At 43.2% G+C, this 21,565-nt stretch overlaps 5 protein-coding genes and 1 long non-coding RNA gene across 12 annotated transcripts; 3 read left to right on the forward strand and 3 right to left on the reverse strand.

The window, feature by feature from the left end:
* Window positions 1-223: 223 nt before the first annotated feature.
* LOC122818599 (uncharacterized) lies at window positions 224-12,707 on the forward strand. Of its 3 annotated transcripts, none has more exons than XR_006368093.2 (3): window positions 224-338; window positions 628-814; window positions 11,887-12,707. It is a non-coding gene; the product is annotated as an uncharacterized LOC122818599 (long non-coding RNA). The 3 variants fall into 3 exon arrangements; XR_007766000.1 differs by lacking the exon at window positions 11,887-12,707 and adding an exon at window positions 881-1,046; XR_007766001.1 differs by lacking the exon at window positions 11,887-12,707 and adding an exon at window positions 886-1,046.
* On the reverse strand, window positions 1,896-7,496 carry LOC108025841 (BTB/POZ domain-containing protein 7). 5 transcript variants are annotated; one of them, XM_017096503.3, is made up of 7 exons: window positions 7,288-7,496; window positions 6,388-6,493; window positions 6,132-6,317; window positions 5,488-5,591; window positions 4,846-5,425; window positions 2,233-4,782; window positions 1,896-2,169 (listed from the first exon to the last, which is right to left on the reverse strand). In XM_017096503.3, exons 5-7 carry the CDS (start codon window positions 5,257-5,259, stop codon window positions 2,026-2,028), a joined length of 3,108 nt encoding a protein of 1,035 aa, XP_016951992.1. In that variant the 5' UTR covers window positions 5,260-5,425; window positions 5,488-5,591; window positions 6,132-6,317; window positions 6,388-6,493; window positions 7,288-7,496; the 3' UTR covers window positions 1,896-2,025. The 5 variants fall into 5 exon arrangements, with proteins under 5 accessions (XP_016951992.1, XP_016951995.1, XP_050746495.1 ...); XM_017096506.3 differs by having other exon boundaries at window positions 6,384-6,493; XM_050890538.1 differs by having other exon boundaries at window positions 7,469-7,487.
* Window positions 8,252-9,787, reverse strand: LOC108025871 (glyceraldehyde-3-phosphate dehydrogenase 2). Its single transcript, XM_017096543.3, has 2 exons — window positions 9,657-9,787; window positions 8,252-9,568 (listed from the first exon to the last, which is right to left on the reverse strand). Exon 2 carries the CDS (start codon window positions 9,547-9,549, stop codon window positions 8,551-8,553), a length of 999 nt encoding a protein of 332 aa, XP_016952032.1. The 5' UTR covers window positions 9,550-9,568; window positions 9,657-9,787; the 3' UTR covers window positions 8,252-8,550.
* A 117-nt stretch (window positions 12,708-12,824) lies between the features above and the next one.
* Window positions 12,825-18,388, reverse strand: LOC108025803 (guanine nucleotide-binding protein subunit beta-1). Its single transcript, XM_017096447.3, has 3 exons — window positions 18,240-18,388; window positions 17,037-17,160; window positions 12,825-16,934 (listed from the first exon to the last, which is right to left on the reverse strand). Exon 3 carries the CDS (start codon window positions 16,726-16,728, stop codon window positions 15,706-15,708), a length of 1,023 nt encoding a protein of 340 aa, XP_016951936.1. The 5' UTR covers window positions 16,729-16,934; window positions 17,037-17,160; window positions 18,240-18,388; the 3' UTR covers window positions 12,825-15,705.
* A 466-nt stretch (window positions 18,389-18,854) lies between these two features.
* Window positions 18,855-20,272, forward strand: LOC108025625 (nucleic acid dioxygenase ALKBH1). The gene is made up of 3 exons (XM_017096160.3): window positions 18,855-19,201; window positions 19,267-19,805; window positions 19,865-20,272. The coding sequence occupies exons 1-3, from the start codon at window positions 19,088-19,090 to the stop codon at window positions 20,211-20,213; spliced, it is 1,002 nt and encodes a 333-aa protein (XP_016951649.1). The 5' UTR covers window positions 18,855-19,087; the 3' UTR covers window positions 20,214-20,272.
* A 548-nt stretch (window positions 20,273-20,820) lies between these two features.
* Window positions 20,821-21,530, forward strand: LOC122818610 (uncharacterized). The gene has a single exon (XM_044092917.2). The coding sequence runs from the start codon at window positions 21,132-21,134 to the stop codon at window positions 21,528-21,530; it is 399 nt and encodes a 132-aa protein (XP_043948852.1). The 5' UTR covers window positions 20,821-21,131.
* The last annotated feature ends 35 nt before the right edge of the window (window positions 21,531-21,565 follow it).

Raw genomic sequence — 21,565 nt, forward strand, 5'->3', positions numbered from 1 at the left:
ACAAAAGACATACAACTAACAACGTAAGACATGTTAAATGTTTACGTTGTATAAATAACTTTACATTATAAAAATATTCAATATTATTTACATTTTACAATGGCCACGTCATCGAAAATGTTAATTACAAATTAATTACTTCGGTGGGAGCTTATAATTCCCAATCAGTTCTAGCTCAAAAATGCATGACCTGTGGGCTATGGTCACCCCAAAATCTAGTTGACCGGAAGTTCCGGCGAGTGTGTGTGTGTGTGTATGTTGGTGCTTTTGGACAGATGAATGGACAATATGGAGGTGACACTGGACTCCAGGATGCAGTGCATCAAGATCCTGTCCAGGTATGAACCCTATTCAGGTGTTAATTAAATATTTATAGTCGTCACTAAAGGTGAACTTAAGCAACTTTCGATGTGCAACATTGTAATCAACATGTAACATGTAACATTGAACATGTAACATGCAACATTAAACATACAACATTAAACATCCAACTTACAACTGCAGACACGTTGAATGTTTATGTTTTATAAATAAACTAAGCAAGTTATTGTTATGTAATACTTATAAATCTTACAATTGGCCACGTCATTGATATGCTAATAACAAATTGATCTCTTCTTCTTCTAGTTCTAAGTAGAAATGGATGGCATGGTCACTCGAAAAACAGTTGACCGGAAGTTCCTGCGAAGGATTGTGTGCTTTTGGACAAGTCACTGGATAAATATGCATGGATATGGAGCTTTTGCAATGATTACTGGATATATATACGGAGGTGTCATCATTCAAGACTCCAGAGCATCGAAAACGTCTTCAGGTATGTACCTTAGTGTATAAAATATTTTTAGTTATTCCTTAAGCTAAACCAAATACTTTGAATCAGAAAAGAAAAAATCATATTGTTAATGGACTCAAGCAAATAAATATGTGCGTACCTCTCGGACCGGACAATTAAAAGCAGTGGTTAATTATTAACTATTAATTGATTATGCAATGCATATATGTACACAAATACATATTATAGATCATAGCCAATATGCAAAAAGTAATCAGCCAGCATTCACAATAATATTTCTTCTATTTTAAGTAGCATATAAGTTATATATAATACATTTAGCTTAGGATGTGTATTGGTAGTATATTTTAATATTTAGTATTCGGTGGGTATATCTTATAGTGATTCTAAGAACTGGGGATCTGGAAAAGTAGGAGCCATTCCCACGCCTCTTGCCTGAAACGGAATCCGACTACTTCGCATTTTTTGTAAGAGCAAAACATTTCAAAGGTTGTAATTTGCAGGTTTAATTGGCAATCAAACAACGAGCTCAACGAGGTATGACACTCCTCAGTCTGACTTTATTTTTATTACAGCAGGCAAAATATTGACTATTAATGTCGCAAAATACGATTTTCAGAATGTGAATTTATATATCTGTAATGAACATTGAACATTCATTTATTCGCAAAATACGATTTTTTCAAAAACCCGATTTTTATTCCGGTTTTTCAGTCGAAGTTCCGCCAAATGAAAACGTACAGCTAAAAGATCGACCGTTTTGAGCGGCTGGCTTCCTTTGCTAACGATCCCTATCACTTTAAAGAAAATGTATCGTCTTTCAGCTGTACTTCTTGATTTGTCAAAACATCGCTTGAAAAACCACTAAAAAATTAGTATTTTCAGCAAAATCTGAATCCCAAAAAATATATTGAATAATATTTTATTATACCCAATAAGGACGTGGAACACTTACCTTTTTATGGATTTTTTTTCGAATTACAACAACTGTGCCCACCAGCCTCGCACAACCACAGCGAAAGTCCATTTTTAAGAACGTTTTGCAGGAAAATTGTATATTTTCTTCTTATTCCAGCTTATATTATGTATTGATAGATCATCGGAAAGGGTATCGTTTTGACATTTATTTAGTAGTTTGTTTTATTTATCTAGATTTTAGTTTTAATTGTATCGGATTTTATTTAGAAAGGCATGCTAAAATAATGCCCGTGATCGGGGGCCACTCGAAATCTCTATAAAAACCTTGGTGGTCCAGAATTGTATGTCCCGGAATGTTGTGGATGTGATGTTGGCGACGGCTGGCCCTGCCGCAGGATCTCGAAGGGCGAGTTCGAGCGCTGCATAAAGTGGTGATAGTTGTTTGTTGGCAGTTGGTGCTTTGGGATCAGACAATTTGGGACTTAGTTAGGGCAAAAAGGCGGGGATTGACAGCGACTCACCTGTATGTTTCGAAGGGTCATGGAACCGACAGCACTTCCAATGATGTGGGGGCTCGGGCCATCGCCTAGATCTAACTGCAAGCTCTCGGACATGTCGTTATTGCTGCTCGCTGCGCGTCCGCCCATGTTGCCGGCGCCGCAGCCAGCCCCGTTGTTCGTCAGGTGGAGCTGGCCCAGCGAGGCGGTGGCCATTGCCACGTCGGGCATCATCTCGGACAGGTGGCTGTTGGCCGCGTCCAGGCCGCAGGCGCCGCCCTCGGCGCCCATGTCCAGCCCCAGGCCATTGCCGTGGGGGAACCGGAAGTCGCCCTCGGTGATGAGGGCCGGCAGGTCGTTGCGCTGGTGCACCGACGAGGAGAGGCGCGAGTAGCTGCACTGCAGCGTGGGACCCGAGCCGGAGCCAAACGCATTGGCCACGCCCATCAGGCCGTTCGAGTGGTGGCGTGGGAAGGTGAGATTTCGACTGTAGCACGGATGGGCGGCGTCGGTGCCGCACGACGCCACGGAGGAGCCACCGCCGCCGCCGCCGCCGCCGCCGCCGCCCCCCATGGGCGACAGGAACGACGGCGCCACGTTGGTGTGTCGCGAGACTGAGCAAGTGGCCGCCGGCGATGGCGGCGGGCTTTGATCCTCGTCCTCCAGCAGAGGGTCGTCCTTCTGCGACGTCGTGGCCATCGCCTCCTCGGCATGGCCCTCGCTGCGGCCCGGATTGGCCTGCAGGGCGATCTCCAGCAGGTCGGACACCTCGTCGGGCAGATTGAACTCCCTCACCACGCGCAGCCGTATCTGCCGATCGATTTCGCTCTTCGACGAGAGCGGCAGCAGCAGGGCACGCTGGCACATGGGCGACTGGCGCAGCTTGTGCTCCCGCTTGCGCATCGCCAGGAGGGTTTGGTTGTCTGGCGGTGGTATGACAGCGGCGCCCACTAATATATCAACGTTTCCATCAGTACTACGGTTTTCTACGGTGCTAAGATCACTGTTCGCCTTGGAGTTCATGTGCGACACCATGTACAGGGTGTCCGGTATGTCGGGTGGGTGTCGACACCGGCGCATGCGCATTAGCTCCACCTGGTGGTGGGACGAGGACATTCGGTCCTCCAGCAGGGCCTTGACCTCCTCGAAGTAGGGCATAAAGAGGCGGGGCCGCACGTACAGCCCCTGGTTTTTGCCGCCGCGAATCCAGGCATTGATACGTAGGTTCTCTCGATCGTCGCCGATCATGTGCGAGGGCGGTGTGCTCACCAGGCCGCGGCGAATGGCCTGGCAGAGCACCTCGCAGTGCGGCGGCAGGACGTGGTCCATGCGCACCAGCGGCAGCAGCTCCGAGAGTATCTCACGCAGCTCTATGTCGCTCAAGTCGCGCTTCTTCACCCCCTTGCGCGCCACCGAGTGGGCCGTGTGGGATAGCAGGTTCGGCTCCCGATCCTCCATCCGGCGGATGAGCTCCTGCTCGCCCCACTTGAGCACGGCCTGCAGCACCTCCAGCTCGGAGGCCTGCAGAAAGTTGCTGTGCAGAATATGTATTAACTGAGATTTATCGAGTTGGTGCAACACCGGCGAGGCGCTCACGGCGGCGAACTCCTCGCGCAAATACTGACAGGCTTGGCGAAAGACCCAGGCGGAGCCGTAGGGCTGGCAGCCCCACTTCAGCACCGTGGGCAACGTCTCAATGGACAGCCACTCCAGAATCAAATCCTCACAGCCCTGAGCCAGAATGTCCAGCTCCAAGAAACGACCGATCTGATACAACTCCATGGCCTCCTCCAGCGTGGTGGGACGCACGCGTCCCGTATTGGTGAGGGCGTGCACCTCCCCCAGGGAGCCAGCCGACGTGCCCGATCCCACGCCGCGCAAAATCAATGTCAAGTCCACCGAGTCCAGGTAGATGGCCTGCAGCAGCACGCGCGCATATCTTTTTGGTATAACAGTTTCGTCCAGCACGATGCGTGTGGGCACGTGCAGCGAACGTTCCACGTACTCGTCGATGTTGCGTGTGCGACGCGCAATCAGGTTCCGGAAGAAGGGTGACCTCGCGCTCAAGATCGCCTTATGGCACGGCAGTTCGATCTTCGGCCGGAAGCCGTACTCCGAGGTGCCCGAGTCCTGCCGCAGATAGTCGTTGCTGCCGTCCGCCGTGAAGACGAGCGCCGCGTCCGCATAGTCCCCGGTCTCCAGCAGATAGCGCAGATCGTGCTCGAGCGGATTGGGGGTGCCAAAATCCTTGCCCAACTGCCGCAGCAGGCCAATGTCTATGTTCGGATCGTGCGGGCACAGATCGCCGGTGTATAGGTAGCGCAAGAGCGACGAGAAGAGCTGCACGTCAATGGGCGAAGTGGGTAGTTCGAGACAGATGCGCGCTCCGAAACCAGGACATCCGGCCAGCAGGTCCCGAAAGTATACACAGCGTGCCGATAGAATTGCACGATGGACTGAGAATATCGTTCCGCGAAAGACCAGGTCGCAATCGGTGCACAGGTTCTTCTCGTAGATGGCGGCCAGGTCCTGCTTGAACGTGGCGGCCGGCGGTCGTGCCAGCTCGGCCTGCACCTGTAGGGGAATTTGGGTTAATAAACGATCTATTAAGGGACTCTAGGACTGTGCTTTGCTAACCGACAAATCCCTCAGCGCCGACAGGGCCTCGAACTCCTCGCAGAGAGCGGCCAGCTCCACGGGTGCCCAATCGGAGACGAAGTCGCGCAGCACGCGGGCGTGATCGCAGGCCTTGGAGGAGCGCCGCCGCCGTATGAACTTGCGTTTGAGGGTGGCAAAGCCAGTGGCACGCTTCCTCCTCTGGTCCCGGTGGTAGTGTGCTCCGCTGATGACGATGCCCGGAGCTCCGCCGGCGTTCCCACTGGGCCCGCAGCTGCTGCTGCTGCTGCCGAAAGCACCTGCTCCGCCGGACATCTCGCCCATGCCCACGGGCATGGCCGACAGGTTGCCGTTCGAGCTGCTGGAGTTGCCACTGCCTGCGCCGCCCGAGGAGGCCACCGTGGGGTAGCTGCTGCTCGACGTGTTGGCTCCCATGCTGAGTGCTATCCGGATGGGATGCCAAATACTAAACTGACTGCGGTTCTTGGGTGTCTATGGTTTTATGCAGGGCGTGCACGCGGCTTTACATCTTTTACTTTCATGTCTATAGAGTCGGTATAAATGGGTTTTCTTGCAGAAGCGCGTTGTTAACAACCAGATTCTGGTGAAAATAATAATGGTAGGGTTAGAAAGTGCGAATTATGGTTGTTGATTGCCAAGTACCTTGTTTGTGCATTTTATAAATTCAGCTTTGGGGACCGCAAACTCCTGGATCCCTTGAGATAAAGGTATTTTCCTGTGGACATGATAACACCTGACAGATTTATCTGAAATAAAATAAAAATAAGTGTTTCTCGTAGGTATAATGGAAATATTTGTGGGCCTATCTTATATTTTACTTGAAAAGAGGTTGTATTTCAGTTTCTAGAAACCAGAAGCTATCATATGATCTATAATATTAGAGCGCAGATATAATTTGTTTTCCATATATTAATATTAATTTGCCAAGATAACCTAATGAGTAATGCTATATGATATTAAAATTTATATGGGATAAGAGTTAAAATGATAGAGTAATTATAGAATGCCTACATATATACAAAAAATGGGTTCTTATGCGTGAAAATATTAGTTATCAGAATTTCTATGGGCATGAGAAGGAAAAATGTCAGGAAAATGTTAGGATTTGAGAATTCCTATTGGATAAGTGTAGGAAAATACAGGACAATACTGGGAATTCATGGTTGTTCCATATGCTGACCACGCCTTTTCGCCCCCGCAACTATGTGCAGTACATGGAATACCTATGTATTTTGGCAGATTAAGTAACCTTTTCAAGAAGTCCCTGGTTATCACTCGGTACAAACCTGTGCTCCTGCCTTCAGTCTTCGAGATCCAATGTTTTCCGTTCTGATTAGCCCACCGATTGGCAAGCCGAAGTCCCGCAGCTCTCAGAACTCCCTCATGATGGGCTCTTCCTGGCTGGTGGAGGCGCGGAGGCTGGGCAGTTCAGCCTTGAAAGTGCGGGGCAAGCTAAGGGACAGTGCTGTAACCTGCGAGATAGCATTCGGAAGATACTGCATCAACACATACGTATGGCTGGACACGGGTGTACATACATACCGACAAAACAAACAACGCTATATTATGTACATAGTCTTCACGAGCATTGTCTACATTGACCCACATATGTTTGTATGTACGTTCGGGAGTAAATAGGACATTCCAACTGAACGAAAACGAAACAAATTGTTAAACTATTGAGAAACCAGGTATTTCACTTAAAAAAAATTGCTATCTCACGCAAACGGATTGCAATACAGATATTTCCAACAAATGTATCACCGAAACACTTTAAAACCCCCGAAACTAGCGTTTTGCATTCTATTATTTCGTTCCTCTCGGAACCACGAAATACATCATACATACATATGTACATACATACACACTCTCTTATGTACACACAAAGTTGCCAATACGACATGGAACGTCCCATATGTATGTGCATGTGTACATTACAAATAGTTGGTATGTTTAGGCAAATACACACTCTTTTAAGGGTTTTTTTTGGAACGCTTTTCACCATTTCTCAATTGGAAAACACCTCGGGCGACCCGTTCAGGGACAACATTGAAATGTTAAATGTGCATATACCAAAATAGACGGGCATATGTGTAGAGAAACGCACTGTTGCACATGTGCAACGGGACATCTATTAAAATTTCATTGCATCCCAATAGTACACTTCAAGGTGCCTCGAAAGCTGCTTTTCCACATTAACGACGGTATCCGAGGTGTTTTGACACCGTTTCGAATTATTAATTATAAATGGGTTCCGCACACACAGCTCCCACCTACATATGTACGCGCATATATATACCAATATGTATACAGACTATCTGCACATACGTAAGATGAGAATTCTAGATTCCGTCTTTTACGGGGGCGCACGAATGTTTTATTTTATTTTTCGCTGGTGAAAATTTGTCCACCTCATACACAAAATCACTCGGGGAAACATACTCTTTGTTCGCCACTCCAGTTTTACACAAGTTAACGCGTTTTCACTCGACCACTTTAGCCCACACTTATCGGGTTGCAATGGTCTTCGCCTGTTACGATGCTTTGGGTCCAGTTGCTACATTTGCATGTTCAATAATTCACATTTTATCTTAGCGTTTCGTCAATTGATTATTTTATTTACATGCCATGCCAGTTGCGATGCGATTTCGGTATTTATATACTGAAAAGTATACATAATTCGGTATATGTGACGTTCATCGATAAACGGCTGTTATCGGGCTTTAGCCCATTTTGCCTAGCACCTTTCGATGGTATTTTTAGTACTTTATAAAGTACCGAAATACCAAGTGGTATTTATCGATACCCATTGAAAAGGAAAAACTGCCGTTGATACGGGAAAAAACTGCGTTTTCTACTTATGAGAACAGCTGGCTTAAGCTTTATTTATATTTAATAATAAAATTAAATCAAAATATTATTAAAGTTAAAATTATTACAAAAAACATAACGTACGTTGGGGCTAAAAAAAAACAATTTTAAATCATTTAATTCAATGAATTCAATTAGCAGAAACTTGTCCATCAGATATGATTACTTGAAAAGTTTTCCACACGGAATACATACATTTTTGGAGGTACAGGTATCGATAACTCAAGTATATTTCAATCCTTCTAGAAACACCCCTGGTTGGTATTCTAAAAGGATGACAACTTTAAAGCACGTATTTCCTTTTTATTACTTAAAAATCAAGTATGCTTAATGATGTATTTAAAAAAGTTTTCATGTAAATTCCATTTCCAGTAATCGATGAAATTATGTAAAATAAATATTTTACGAAAAATCGATGATGGTTTTTGAAATTTCCACAAACTGTCAAAAATATACACATCTAGCTTTTGTACTTTGATTTCCTGTTACGCATTTCAAACGAAAAGGTCAAAATAAGTATTTAAACACTTAAATATCTTTTTTTACAACTACACACAGAGTGAAACTTTATTCAACAACAGTAAACATATTTATGTGTATATGGATGTATGTATTTAAACTTTTCCAATGTGTTTTTTTGTTTTGTGGCTGGTAAATTGAAGAGCGAAAACAGAAGCATATTTCATAGCGCATACATGATGCTCCGCCGGGGAGCAATATTAATATTATGTGATCCATTACTGATCCATTTCTGATGTGTCTCACCCCATTCTACCGCCTCCTCTAACTTTAACTTTCAAATTGTGCGGATGGGTATTACTCTGGATTCCGTGCTTAATCCTTGCTCTGCATGTACTTGATCAGATCGATGACGCGGTTGGAGTAACCGAACTCGTTGTCGTACCAAGAGATCAGCTTCACGAACTTGTCGTTCAGCGAAATGCCAGCCTTGGCATCGAACACCGACGAGTGGGTGTCGCTGAGGAAGTCGGTGGAGACCACCTCCTCATCGGTGTAGCCGAGGATGCCCTTCAGGGGTCCGTTGGCGGCCTCCTGAACCTTGGCCTTGATCTCATCGTAGGAGGCGCCCTTGCCCAGGCGCACGGTCAAATCGACAACGGACACATTGGGCGTGGGAACGCGGAATGCCATGCCGGTGAGCTTGCCGTTGAGGGCTGGGATAACCTTGCCAACGGCCTTGGCAGCTCCGGTGGAGGCTGGAATGATGTTCTGGGCAGCGCCACGTCCATCACGCCACAACTTGCCCGAGGGTCCGTCGACGGTCTTCTGGGTGGCCGTGGTGGCGTGAACGGTGGTCATCAGACCCTCAACGATCTCGAAGTTGTCGTTGATCACCTTGGCCAGGGGAGCCAGGCAATTGGTGGTGCACGAGGCGTTGGAGACCACCTTCATGTCGGGCTTGTAGGCATCCAGGTTGACGCCGCACACGAACATGGGGGCATCGGCGGATGGGGCCGAGATGATGACCTTCTTGGCACCGCCCTTCAAGTGGGTGGACGCCTTGTCGATGGTGGTGAAGACGCCAGTGGACTCGACCACATACTCGGCACCAGCGCTGGCCCAGTTGATGTTGGCCGGGTCGCGCTCGCTGAAAACGGTGATCTTCTGGCCGTTGACGACCAGGAAGCCGCCCTCGGCGGCCACGGTGCCCTTAAAACGTCCATGGGTCGAGTCGAACTTGAACAGGTAGACCATGTAGTTGACGTCGATGAAGGGATCGTTGACGGCCACCACGGAGGCACCCTTCTCGATGGCGGCGCGCAGCACCAGACGACCGATGCGTCCGAATCCGTTAATTCCGATCTTCGACATGGTTAACTTCTTTGTTTATCTGGAAGGCACAGTACACACATATATCAGTAAATGCAGTTAATAGAGATTGGCAGGAAAGAAGGTTTGCAAGAGGAGAGCTCCACTACCTTTCGGCTTGCTAGCGAGGAATCGACTGTGCTGGCTGAGAAATTTTGAGCACTTTCTATGGGCGAAAACTCGGGCGAGAAAATTTTCAAAGTCAGATGAAGGACGTGCGTGTCAAACCGCCGCAATAAAAAGAGCTTTCGGCTCTCTCATCCCAAAGCTCAGTGCTACCCAGTGGTCGTACTTTTGCAGTGTTCTAGAACAATTTCAGTATTGGAATAGATAAACTATAAAACAAACCCAAATAAAATATTTTAACTCAAGATATTGTTTAAAAATAAGATGCAATCATAATATTTTCGGAGAGCTGTTCAATGGGGGCTTCAAAGAAATTTATATATTATTATATTGCCATAAATAACATAAAAATAATACAAAATAAATAAGCAGGAAAGGGATTAAACAAAAATATTATTAATAACCAATAATTTTATAAGAGAGTTGTTACTCAAACAAGGTTTGTTATGTTATGCAAATTTTTGTAATGTTTTTTAAAAGGCCATAAAAAACTTATTTAACATCTAATTTTTATAATTAAATATACATATTTAAGATAGCTTTTATTTTAATTCAAAAAATGCTTGCTGTGTTATCTTTTGTGACCACTCCATTTTACCTGCTCAATTTTGTTGCTGGAATCTGAGCTTTTTTGAGCTTGGAGAGAGCATGCGAATTTAGAAACTGCACATCCGTACATCCATACATACATATGAAAATTCATACACTCCAAGTTTGGTTGCCGGCATGTATATATGTAAGCAGGCACAAGCATACAAACATAAGCATGTCTTGATTAATATCAATTGGAAATTATGTACAGATGTACATAGGTAAATGGGCATACAATAATTGTAACTAAAGTTTGTATTCCTACTAAGAAAGAACTCTCCAAATTGAATAATTCTCTATTCTTTAGTCATACCTATGAGTGTTCCTTGTGTGTACATATGTCATTTTCTTATCTCAGGCCATGGAGTATTATTCATAACCATTTATTACTGTTAATTAAGACCCTCTTCAAAATACATATTTGTGTGCATCTGAACATACACATATTCCGTTTCATTTTTAACTTTCCATTTCAATAGAGCTTTTATCATCCCTTCGAATTGTGGAAAAACACCTGACAGCTCAACTCAACCACTATATTTCATGAATTCTGATTTCCTATTGTAATGCACAGTATTAGTCACAAATTCCATGGACCATCAAAACCGAAATTCAATGAGTTCGTTATGAAATCTCAATTGAAATGTAAATTTCATCAATTTCAGCTGTGATTTCTATGTATACAAACAGTTGCAATAAACATTTAAACATAATCTAATCTATGTGACATATGTAATTGGTAGTGGAAAAGTTTAAATGTAACATTGGTAAAGGTCAAACATAATACATATACCGTGAATTCTTGAGTAGTATATTATATTCTTGCCTTATCGGCTTTCAAAAGTTTCTTGAGTTCCATTCAAACTTTTCTGTTATATAAAATCAGACAATTTTTAATTGCTTCTATTTATTCCGAAGGATTCCAAAGCATCTATGTATAATATTCTGAAAACGGAGAAAACGCCATCTATCGGGCTCATTTCCCCCCAATCAACATTGTTCTCAACCCATGATTTTATATAATATAATTCAAATTAAAGCATGTGTATCTAGTATCTATTTTGTGCCGTCTGTGCTGATTGCTGATTGAATTATATTTATTATACAAACCAAAACAAAAGACAGCTGTTCGCCCAGTGCGATAACAAATGGGCCAGTGTATTGCCTCGTTATCGATAGCAAAAGCGCGATTCTCGATATTGAGCCGATATTTATCCCGTGCAACCCTAAATTATTGATATAACGGTGGCAATTTAGGGGTTCACTATGAAAATGTAAACAAAAGGATGTATGTAAAATATATGCAACATTTTATATGATTTTTAATTTTTTCTGGCGGGAATTTAAAATTATAGCTTTTACGTTGGGGATGACATTTTTAAAAGCGTTATTTATTTGGATATGACATGAAGAAGGGTGGGTCAATAACTGCCGTCCCTTTTTGACGAAGCGTACTTTTTGGTTTTCTTTGCCGCTTTAGTCCAACATTTTTCAATTTATAAACGTCTTTCTTGATATGATATATGATAGTTTAAAGTTTCAATGTTAACTTTTTAATTGACTCAGACAAATTTGAATCTTAATTTATTTTTTTTATTTATCTTAACTTATATATCTTACCAGAGTGAACCTATAAGATCTTAGTAAATCGTCGTGGGAGCTGCCGTCTTCAAGCTGTGGTGCTCATCATCAACAACAGTTCAAGGAGCTTCTTGACACAATTATATGACACCTAAGAAGTGGCCTCACTCCTCAATTCTACCTCGACTTTGTAACCTAGAAACCCGGTTACAGAGTGCAAGTTCCTTGACGTCACAACCCGAACTAGGCTATCTATCATTTACGGAATCCCACTGCTTTCATAGAATGCAGATATCTAAAAGTTTTAGGAACCCGTAAATATAACCCTATTTGTCTGCCTCTAATTCCTTACTAAATTATTAAATTAATATTGTGGTATTATTATTATTGTGGTAAGATAGATCATTTAATAGACTAAAGATTAAATATTTACATAAGTTAATAATAATAAGATAGATCATATTTATAGAAGTTAAAGTAATGTATTACGAATATATTGAAAGTTTTAAAATAAACAAAACAAATATTACGCTTTTGAAATAAAAACAATACAAAAATGGAAGCTAAACCAGTAATAACTATGAGATAGATCATTTGATAGACTAAAGATTAAATATTTACTTAGGTTAAAATAATGTATGATGAATTTTAAAAATTGTAAAATAAACAAAGCAAATATTACGCTTTTGAAATAAACAAATACAAAAATGGAAACTAAACCAGTTTTAAAGTAAGTACATTATTTATTTTTATTTAATTTTTAGTGAGGCAAGCTTAGGATATTTAAGAGAAGGGTGTTCCTGAGACACTTTCGAATAGGAGGTCCAAAACCCAAGAGTCTTGTGCTGCATAGAATGTATGACTACAGCAAGCCAGCTTTTTTTTTTTTTTAACCCGAACTCCTGACAGACCAAACGCTTAGTTAAGGTTTCGGCTTGTGCTGTGGGCACCGCACATTAAATGATATATGTATGCAGCAGTTGCTTAACACAATTTTCTTTATTATTTATTCTAGATATAACGCTGAGTTGACGGCTATGACACAAATTATAAATTAATGTTAGTAATCTTCAGTTTTCATTCAAATATGTATGTTGTATGTGTGTTTATTACATGACCATGTTTTGCTTTACTTTCATTAAACTTCAATTGGTTTGGTTGACAGGCTGTGTGCTTCAATGCATGTTAGTGACTAATTACAAATAAACCATTTCGTTCGATTTGCCGGTCCTAGGCCTTAGGTAGACAAATAAAACATTAATTAAATTACAATACACATATGGGTAAACATAACGTATACGTAATTAAATTTACACGGAAACACACGTACATAGAGAGGGGTTCTGATATTAACATACTTGAGGGTTTGCGCGCGCTCTACGTAATAACAAAGTACTCTTAAAAAAAAAAAGGAAAACGTTTAAAAAAGAAATAACACGTCGCTCTGCGCCCCCTGGGGCTGTGATAGAAAAGTACATACGTTGATTAACTTACTGGCTGGAGTACAAAATTGCTAGTAATTCCCGACAATTCGTAATTCGTGCGTGTATCGTGTGGGCAATTGCTACGACTAGCCCTAGATGGACTCACTCTGGCGCGTTTCTAGCTCTGGCAAAGCACTCAATCGACTCGGATTGCTCCTTGTTCAAGTCAAACAATGGGATTATCGTATGTTTTATTATACTTTATTATTTAAATGTTACAAAGTGGTTCTCTTCATAGTTCATAGTTCTCGAAACAGCATTAGTTTAGAATGTCCAGAATGTACTAAACGTAAGTAAGTCCATCTATGGCCAAGAGCTGCAGAGCTGCAGAGCTGCTGCAAGCCTACCAATAGTATAAACACATATGTATACATAGGAATATTCGGTTCAACATGATCGAGCGCCAAGACTCGCTAGAGTACACAATTCTGTCCGTTTTAAATGTTGATTTCGAGTTTTGATTGGTTTCTATCGTTACTTTGGTGTGGGGGACTGCTCGTCATCGTTGCCTGAATCTGCTGTGCGCCTTAGATCACAATTATTCGCCTATCGGACCGGGATACACAGGGTTACACGGGAGAATACTTCGAGAAGGTCAATAAACTAGAGCCGAGCTTATTACAGTTTTCAATGAACTATGCTGCCGCTTAAAATTAATTAAATAACAAAACATACAAAAGTAGATAAGAACTTGACGATTCAGTGTGTTCGTAGGACAGCAGGACAATATCAGTGTTCTCACAATACAAGCTTGGTTTTTGGTTGTTCTACAATCGCTCTGTGCCCCTCGAACCGCGCATAAGCCATATGTGTGTTGCATGCACCTCACGGGAACTGGGGAGAATTGGGTGAACAGAAGTCGAACTGTATCGCATCGTATCAATTGTGTGGCGAGAGGGTGAAATGCTCAACTTATTTGCATGATGCTTAATGCTTAATGGTTCAATGGTTTAATGCCCTTACTGCCGCAATTCTATGAATGTATTTGTTAAGATTTTGTTAAACATTTATAAATGTATTATAAGATTTAAAGGTGTTTTCAATTTATTGTTATAGCTTATATGGCCATCATATTATATATAAATAGTTTTCCACTTTTTTCACTAATGCATAGTTTACATATATGTTATTTAAATCATTCTTATTTTTGTTTGTATATAAATTAGGGACTTAAACATAATAAGACAAAAATTTGTTATAGTGTTTTGTTTACTTTCTTCTTTTTTTTTGTTTTCATTACTTGATTTATAAAGTTTATTACGCAATTTTTTTGTTTTTTCTTTTTCCTTTTTCTTGTTCGTTTTTCTTTGTTTTCTTTTCATTTACTTTAGGTTGTTTTGCCGTGATTTTCATTAATTTTTTTTAAATGCTTTAACTTTATTTGACTTCCTTCGTCCTGCCACCCGTCATTTCATCAGGATCCACACTTCTGAAGTTATGTATTATACGCAAAAGAATATGTATTTTACTGGTTGACATACATGATTACAATGATACCATCTTTCTCTTGTCCATTTACTTTTACTTTAGCTTTTACAAGGTGCAAACGACTCGCTGGCCGGACCGACTGATGCGATGTTGGCGTGCGCCGGGGACTCCCCGGGATGCTCGGCCCTCGGCCCTCAGCTTGCGGCTGCACCTCCCCACAGTGAAATGCGATTGGAACTAAGTTTAATTTACGTACGCTTTAAACTGTAGCTGTAACCGGAATTCTGACTAAACAACTGACTATCTTCAGCGGGCCCCAAACGTTGCTCGTCTCCACTGCATTTCCATTTGGTTTTCTGCGCCTTCTGCGTTTTCCTCGCTTTTGTTTTTCTTCAATTTTCCATTTACACTAATAATATTCTTGTATGCGTGTGTATGTCTATTTGTATGTTGCTGCGTATGTCTGCGGTTTTTTGTTTTCTTGTTTTTTTTTTTATTTGTTTTGTGGTTTTTTTTTTCGTTTTGTTTTGTTTTTTGTATAATTTTAGTTAATAAGTATATAGCAATATAAATAATGTTGTATATAAAGTTCTTTGTTGTTGTGGTCTACGTTCTAGTCAACTAGCTGCGCCCACACATATTCAAAACGTCCGGCACTCAATTAATATTTAACCACAGAGGTAACACCGAGTCACCATCGTCGCGTACATTCGATCACAATGTACCATGGGATGATGGGCGAAACACTATCCGCAGACTGCGCAACCGTTGACCTGACCCCACCCCACCCTTTAATGCATTTTTGAAGTTCTTTTTACCATTTTCATGTTGTTTTTGGTTTTGGTTTTCTCTTTCGCTTTCGCTTTCTTCTGTTTACGTTTACGTTTATGTTTATGTTCTTTTGTTTTTGTTCTGCCTGCTGCCTGCTGCCCGGTCTGGTGGTGTGGCCTTAGTTCCAGACGCGCAAGAAGGAGTCCCACGATCCTGTTGCCACCGCCATGCCGTTCTCGGTGACGCCCAAGCAGGATACACGGTTGTCGTGGCCGGCCAGGATGCCGGACCGCTCGGCCTTCATCGTGTCCCACACATTGCAGTTGAAGTCATCGTAGCCCGCTAGTAACAGACGTCCGCTCTTCGAGAACGCCACCGATGTGATGCCGCATATGATGTTGTCGTGCGAGTACATGGCCAGCTCCTGATCGGCCCGGATGTCGAACAGTCGACAGGTGGCATCGTCCGAGCCGGTGGCGAAGGCCTGTCCGTTCGGGAAGAATGTCACCGCATTGATATCGGACTCGTGGCCGGGGAAGGTCTGTTTGCAGACGCCCTCGCGTATGTCCCAGAGCTTGGCCGATGCATCGCACGCGCCGGACACAAACGTTTTGCATTGGGGCGCCAGCGAGAGGGCCATCACATCGCCGGTGTGTCCCAGAAACGAGGTCACCTGCAGTCCCGTCTCGATGTCCCACAGGCCGCACGACATGTCGCCGGAACTGGTCACGATCTGATTGTCGTCCAGGAAGCGGCAGCACGATAGATAGCCACCGTGGCCGGGCAGCTCGCGGGATACCCGGACGTTGCCCTCGCGCGTCTTTAGGTTGTAAATTGAACACATGTTGTCGAGGCCGCCGCAGGCCACATAGCTACCGGATGGTGCGTACGCGCAGGTCATCACCCACGACGATCGCAGTGGTATGGCATGGACTTTGTTCGTGGTGTGCGAGTCCCAAACGATCAGCTTGCCATCCTGTGAGGCCGATACGAGATTCCGCGAATCGTTGCCCCAGTGCATGGCGTAGATTTTCGCCAAGTGGCCGCGTAATGTGCGGCGGGTGCGCATCTGTATACGGCCAATGGGTTCCAGCGAGGTGGCCGCTTGCAACAGGGATGTGTCGCAGGCCGCCTTCCGGGCATCCCGTATGGCGTTCTTTAGCGATTCGGCCTCCTGCCTCAGGCTGTCCAGTTCATTCATCTTGTGATCGTTGGTGGTGGTGCTGCTGCTGGTGGCGGTGGTGCTGGTGGCGGGCAGACGGGATGGCCTGGTGGCTGGAGGATGCGGTTAGTCGGTTGTCGGATATTCGGATGATCGGATGCTCGGATGCTCGGTTTCCGATGCGGTTTCGGCTCTAGCCGGCTCTGTCTCAACTAGATCCTGGTTCCACTCGCTCGCTGGATGTGCTATTGGCATATGCGACATACACCCGGCGGGGGGAGAGGTAAACAAATGTAGAGACTTCCCGGGCAAGAGCAAGTGCATCGCAAGGATGTGGTCGTACTTACGCTTGGTTTTTTAAGCTGGCCAGTAGCTTAGTCGGGAGGAGAAGCCTGGGATGATCACGCTTGCATACGGCGGTTATTTTGTGCACTCTCTCTCTCTAGCATGGATTAATCATGAACTTGTGTTCTGCAAGAGTTCGGTTTGTTGAGGTTTTTAGTTTTTTCTTATGGAATATTACTGGTCGCGCCTTATGACGCTCAAGTCCACGTCCTTCTGCCCTGCCAATTGGGTTTTTTATTTTTTTTATTTTGGGGTTCCTAACTTTTTCGCTTGCTAGATATGGTTGTTCGGTTTGCGATCCCGGCAGGGGAGTGGGTCACGTTAAATATACTATGTTTTTGGGGCTCGGCAGGGGACGGGGACCTCCTGAAGGGGATTTTCTCTGCTTCTTCCGCTCCGCTCCGCTTTCTGTCTGATTACTGGGATAGCACAAAGTGTGGATACTATAGAGAGAAAAAACTACGAGATCTTGTGGGTGGAACAAGATGGCAGAGGTGTTCTGGGGCCGCCCGGGGGAGTTTGTGGTTTATAGTTTCGCGAAACGCGTTCTGCGATGCGATTTCACGGCTGGAATTGCTCGCCCGTGCTGGACGTTGGCCGTGGGATACGGGATATATTCCTTTTGCTTTTTTTGTACACCAAAATTGCAATTTTTGCACCACCACCGCGGCGCTCGGGGGGCCGCGCCACTGGAGCGAGGAGCACGACCAGTGGGTGCGCGCCGTGCGCCATTGGAAGCGCGGCGGCGAAAGCAGGTCAGAAGTCTCAGAGAGCGGGCGGTGAGACAAAAACAGTCGCGACGAGTGGTCGTCGCACTCGCACCCATGGCGCCCCCGTAAGCGCACGCATGGCAAAGAGTGGGAAGGAAATAGGTATAAAAAAAAAAAAATAATCAATTTTAAACGTTGAACATTTTTCGTTCGGGCAGGCAGGCACACAGAATATATCTCTCAGATACGGATACTTTTGGGACAGGCCGTGGAAACACTCGTTTTCGAATCGAATTCGGTTTGTTACTGCGCCCCCCGACAGTCGTATATGTAGGCGGAAAATACTCGGAGACTAATGCAGTTTCCCCACTCGTCGAGGAGTATGAAAATTTTTTTTCTTTTAGCACATACACACACATTACCATAGATCAGTAATTTTTCTTTAAGTTTTTCATTCACCGGACAGTGCCTGGCCGACGACCAAACGCTACTTACACGCAGTGTTAACTTTTTATACGCAAAACAAATTCCCGTCTTCAACTACACAAATAACTGAAAATTTTGTTAACGAAGCCACCAATCTGTAACTTTTCATTTGCACTCTACAATTGGCAGCCAACACCTAGAAACAAATTAAGGGTGCAAGGAAGCAGTATCGATGTGTTCGCCTGTCATCGATAGCATGGATACACATTTGGGGACCAGCGCGTTCACACTGCGTGCGGGGGACGTGTGGATCCTTTTTAATTTTCAAACTAGAAACCAATCTTTCAAGTTTTAAAATAGAAGAAGTATGATTTAATTTTTTTTTAAGGAAATTTAATTTGAAGCCACTTATTTTGTTTTTACCAGATATAAATAAGCGTTTTCGATATTTATGCTGTTCCCACTGATACGATATTTAAGGGATGTTTAATAGTAGATTCGTGACACTTACAATAAAAAATTGAACGATTGCTAATAAAAGAGTTATCAAATGATAATAGAACAGCCGAAAACGAAATCTCTTTAATTTAATCTTCTTCACATATCGATATGATACGTTGGGTTCGATGAATATCGAAAAAACACAGTCACAAATGAATCACTGAAGAGAAACAAAGGTTTTAAATACTCTCCCAAAATATTTATATGATGATGCTTTTAAGTAAACAACATTTGGATGATAAATTTCCCCAAACATCTGGAAGAAAAGGCCGGCCGCCTTGACATCGATTTATTTCCATCCCCAATCATGATTTTCTAACGTGCTGATTAGCATTTCAGATCTCTCCAAACGCAGTCACACTACCCGTAGTTAATTGTATATTTTTTGTTTATTTTGTATATATTATTTATTAACTATGTTTAAGCTAGCTTTTAAGCAATACAAGGCGAAAACCAGTAGTCCCGACTTAACGGAGGTGATTAATGTAGATGATATTGAGGCTAGGCAAAACGATCAAAAAAAAGATATTGTAAGTACTGGACCTGTTGCACATGCAATTTAATATTGGAATTATCATTATTCTTACTATCGCAGAATGTTCAACGCTTAGATATCAGCAATGCAAGCAATATTCAGATGATGCCTGGCATTAAGTCGCCGGATGACTGGCGATCTTACGCACTTACTCATCATCCTGGTATTATTATTATCCGGAACCCATTTACAGAGCGAGGCCGGCGTTATTGGATTGCTCGCTGTTTACGGGATTATCCAAGGACCCCAAACATTGTCAACTTAAATGAAAGACTCTTCGAAGATTCGGTAAGAGCAGACTGGTGGAAACAGCTTAATCTGCGCAGCGATGGGGAAGAATTCCAACGGATAAAATCGGGGATGCGTTGGACCACTTTTGGATATCATCACAACTGGGACACAAAACACTACGACGAGCAGATGCAGTCACAGTTCCCAGAAGATTTGGGCAATCTGTGCCGAATGTTTGCGTCCACTTTAGGCTACAGTGATTTTAAGCCGGAAGCTGCAATAGTAAATTATTATCCGGTTGGAAGTACTTTATCGGGCCATACGGATCACTCCGAGCCCAATAAATCCGCCCCGCTATTCTCGTTTAGGTAATTTAAAAAAGTTTTCTTTGATTTAACTTTAATTTTTTTAAATATATATTTTACAGTTTTGGGCAGACCGCAATATTTTTAATCGGAGGCAGGACCTTGGAAGAAAAACCCTCCGCAGTCTTTCTTCGGTGTGGAGACGTTATGATAATGTCAGAGGAGTCACGTCTATGTTATCACGCCGTTCCCCGTATTATTAAAATCCAGTCTCTTTTGCCTTCTACCCTGATAAATGAAAATGACGATGATGCTAATATTGGATCACATTTGTTGGATATGGATTTATTTCAGAATGTGGGGCAGCCCAATTTTTGGCTTCCTTTTTCGAATTATATTTCCGATTCGCGTATTAATATTAATGTACGTCAAGTGCTGAATCCAGGGGATTCCAAATTAGGGACACCTTAAATGAACTCATTTTGAGTTTTAGGTAATTTATTAAATACATTTTTCTGTGACACCTTGAAGTGATTGTTTTAATGAGGGTGTTAAATTATACATCTATAAAAATGCAAGCTTTAAACCGTGGATCAAAAAAGAAAACAAACATTCAAAACAAGACCACGAAAAAAGTAATTTTTCAAGTAAAAATAAAATTCTTTTCGGTTATTTCGTATATGTCTAAATTAAGAAGGAATGTCTAAATTTAAGAGTTATGAAATAATATCATAGTTTAAAAGGAAGTATCCAGTTTTTGAATTTATAAATATATAAAATATATTGGTAGACCACCACAAATAGACTGCTATACTCAATAAAGGTTTTGATAATTTTTAATATATAATAGGTAATTTAAAAATATATTTTAATCATTTGATATGTGAATTACAGATCCAACCAGAAAAATATATCCTGAAAAATTGCTAGTGCCACAAGGAAGCGAACGCTGACTATCGAAACTAACGACCCTGCTATCGGACGCGAAATCGAAAGTTGCTGCAGTGGAAACGTGTCTTTGTATCAAACGGGTATTTTTCTAGTACGGCTTCCATCGTTTTTCAGGGCAAATGCCGATGGTTGTCGAAAGGTCACTCTAAATACTGAATTTTGAAATAATAAACGATACGACGCCGTGAAATTCCAGTGTAAAAACGTGAATAATTGGACAAAAAATCGAAGAGTGCGTAAATTTAGAGCAACAGTTGGCACCCGAAATGGTGGGAGTGTGACTTAAAGACACCCATATGCATGTGCAAGCGATCTAGCTGCTAGTTTTACACCCAAAATATAAGCTACATAGGGCATAATGTTTGGCATAGGTGTACGAGTGTCGTGAAGTGAGAGCATTTCACCCTGCATGTTTATCACAATTCTGGATGGCTGAGCATGCCCATGGACAGATCCCCCAATAACTGCAACCTCGAGGTAATCAAGAGCACAATTGGCGTCAGTCCGCAGTCGAATCCAATCCTGATTCGGCCGCCAAGCGAACAGTTCGATTTCGATCGCACCGAAAACGATGCGACGCACCCAATACTACGCAGCGATCACCGTCACCAGGGTGAACTGGTCCAATGCTTGACCTGCCGCCAGCAATTCAAGAGCTTCTCCTTCAGCGACATTTGCGCTCACTACGTCTACACGCACGGCAACCGCCACAATTGCGACTCTAGCAATCACCCCTACAAGTGCCTGTACTGCAAGCGCGACGTTCACTACTTCCGGCGCGCGGAGAAGTCCGATCCCGAGATCTACCACTTCTGCTCGCCGCGCAAACAGAGTTAGCCCAGCAACACTTTACGAACCACAGCCATATATCG

This window comes from Drosophila biarmipes, chromosome X (assembly GCF_025231255.1).
Source record: "Drosophila biarmipes strain raj3 chromosome X, RU_DBia_V1.1, whole genome shotgun sequence".
NCBI classification, from domain to species: Eukaryota; Metazoa; Arthropoda; class Insecta; order Diptera; family Drosophilidae; genus Drosophila; species Drosophila biarmipes.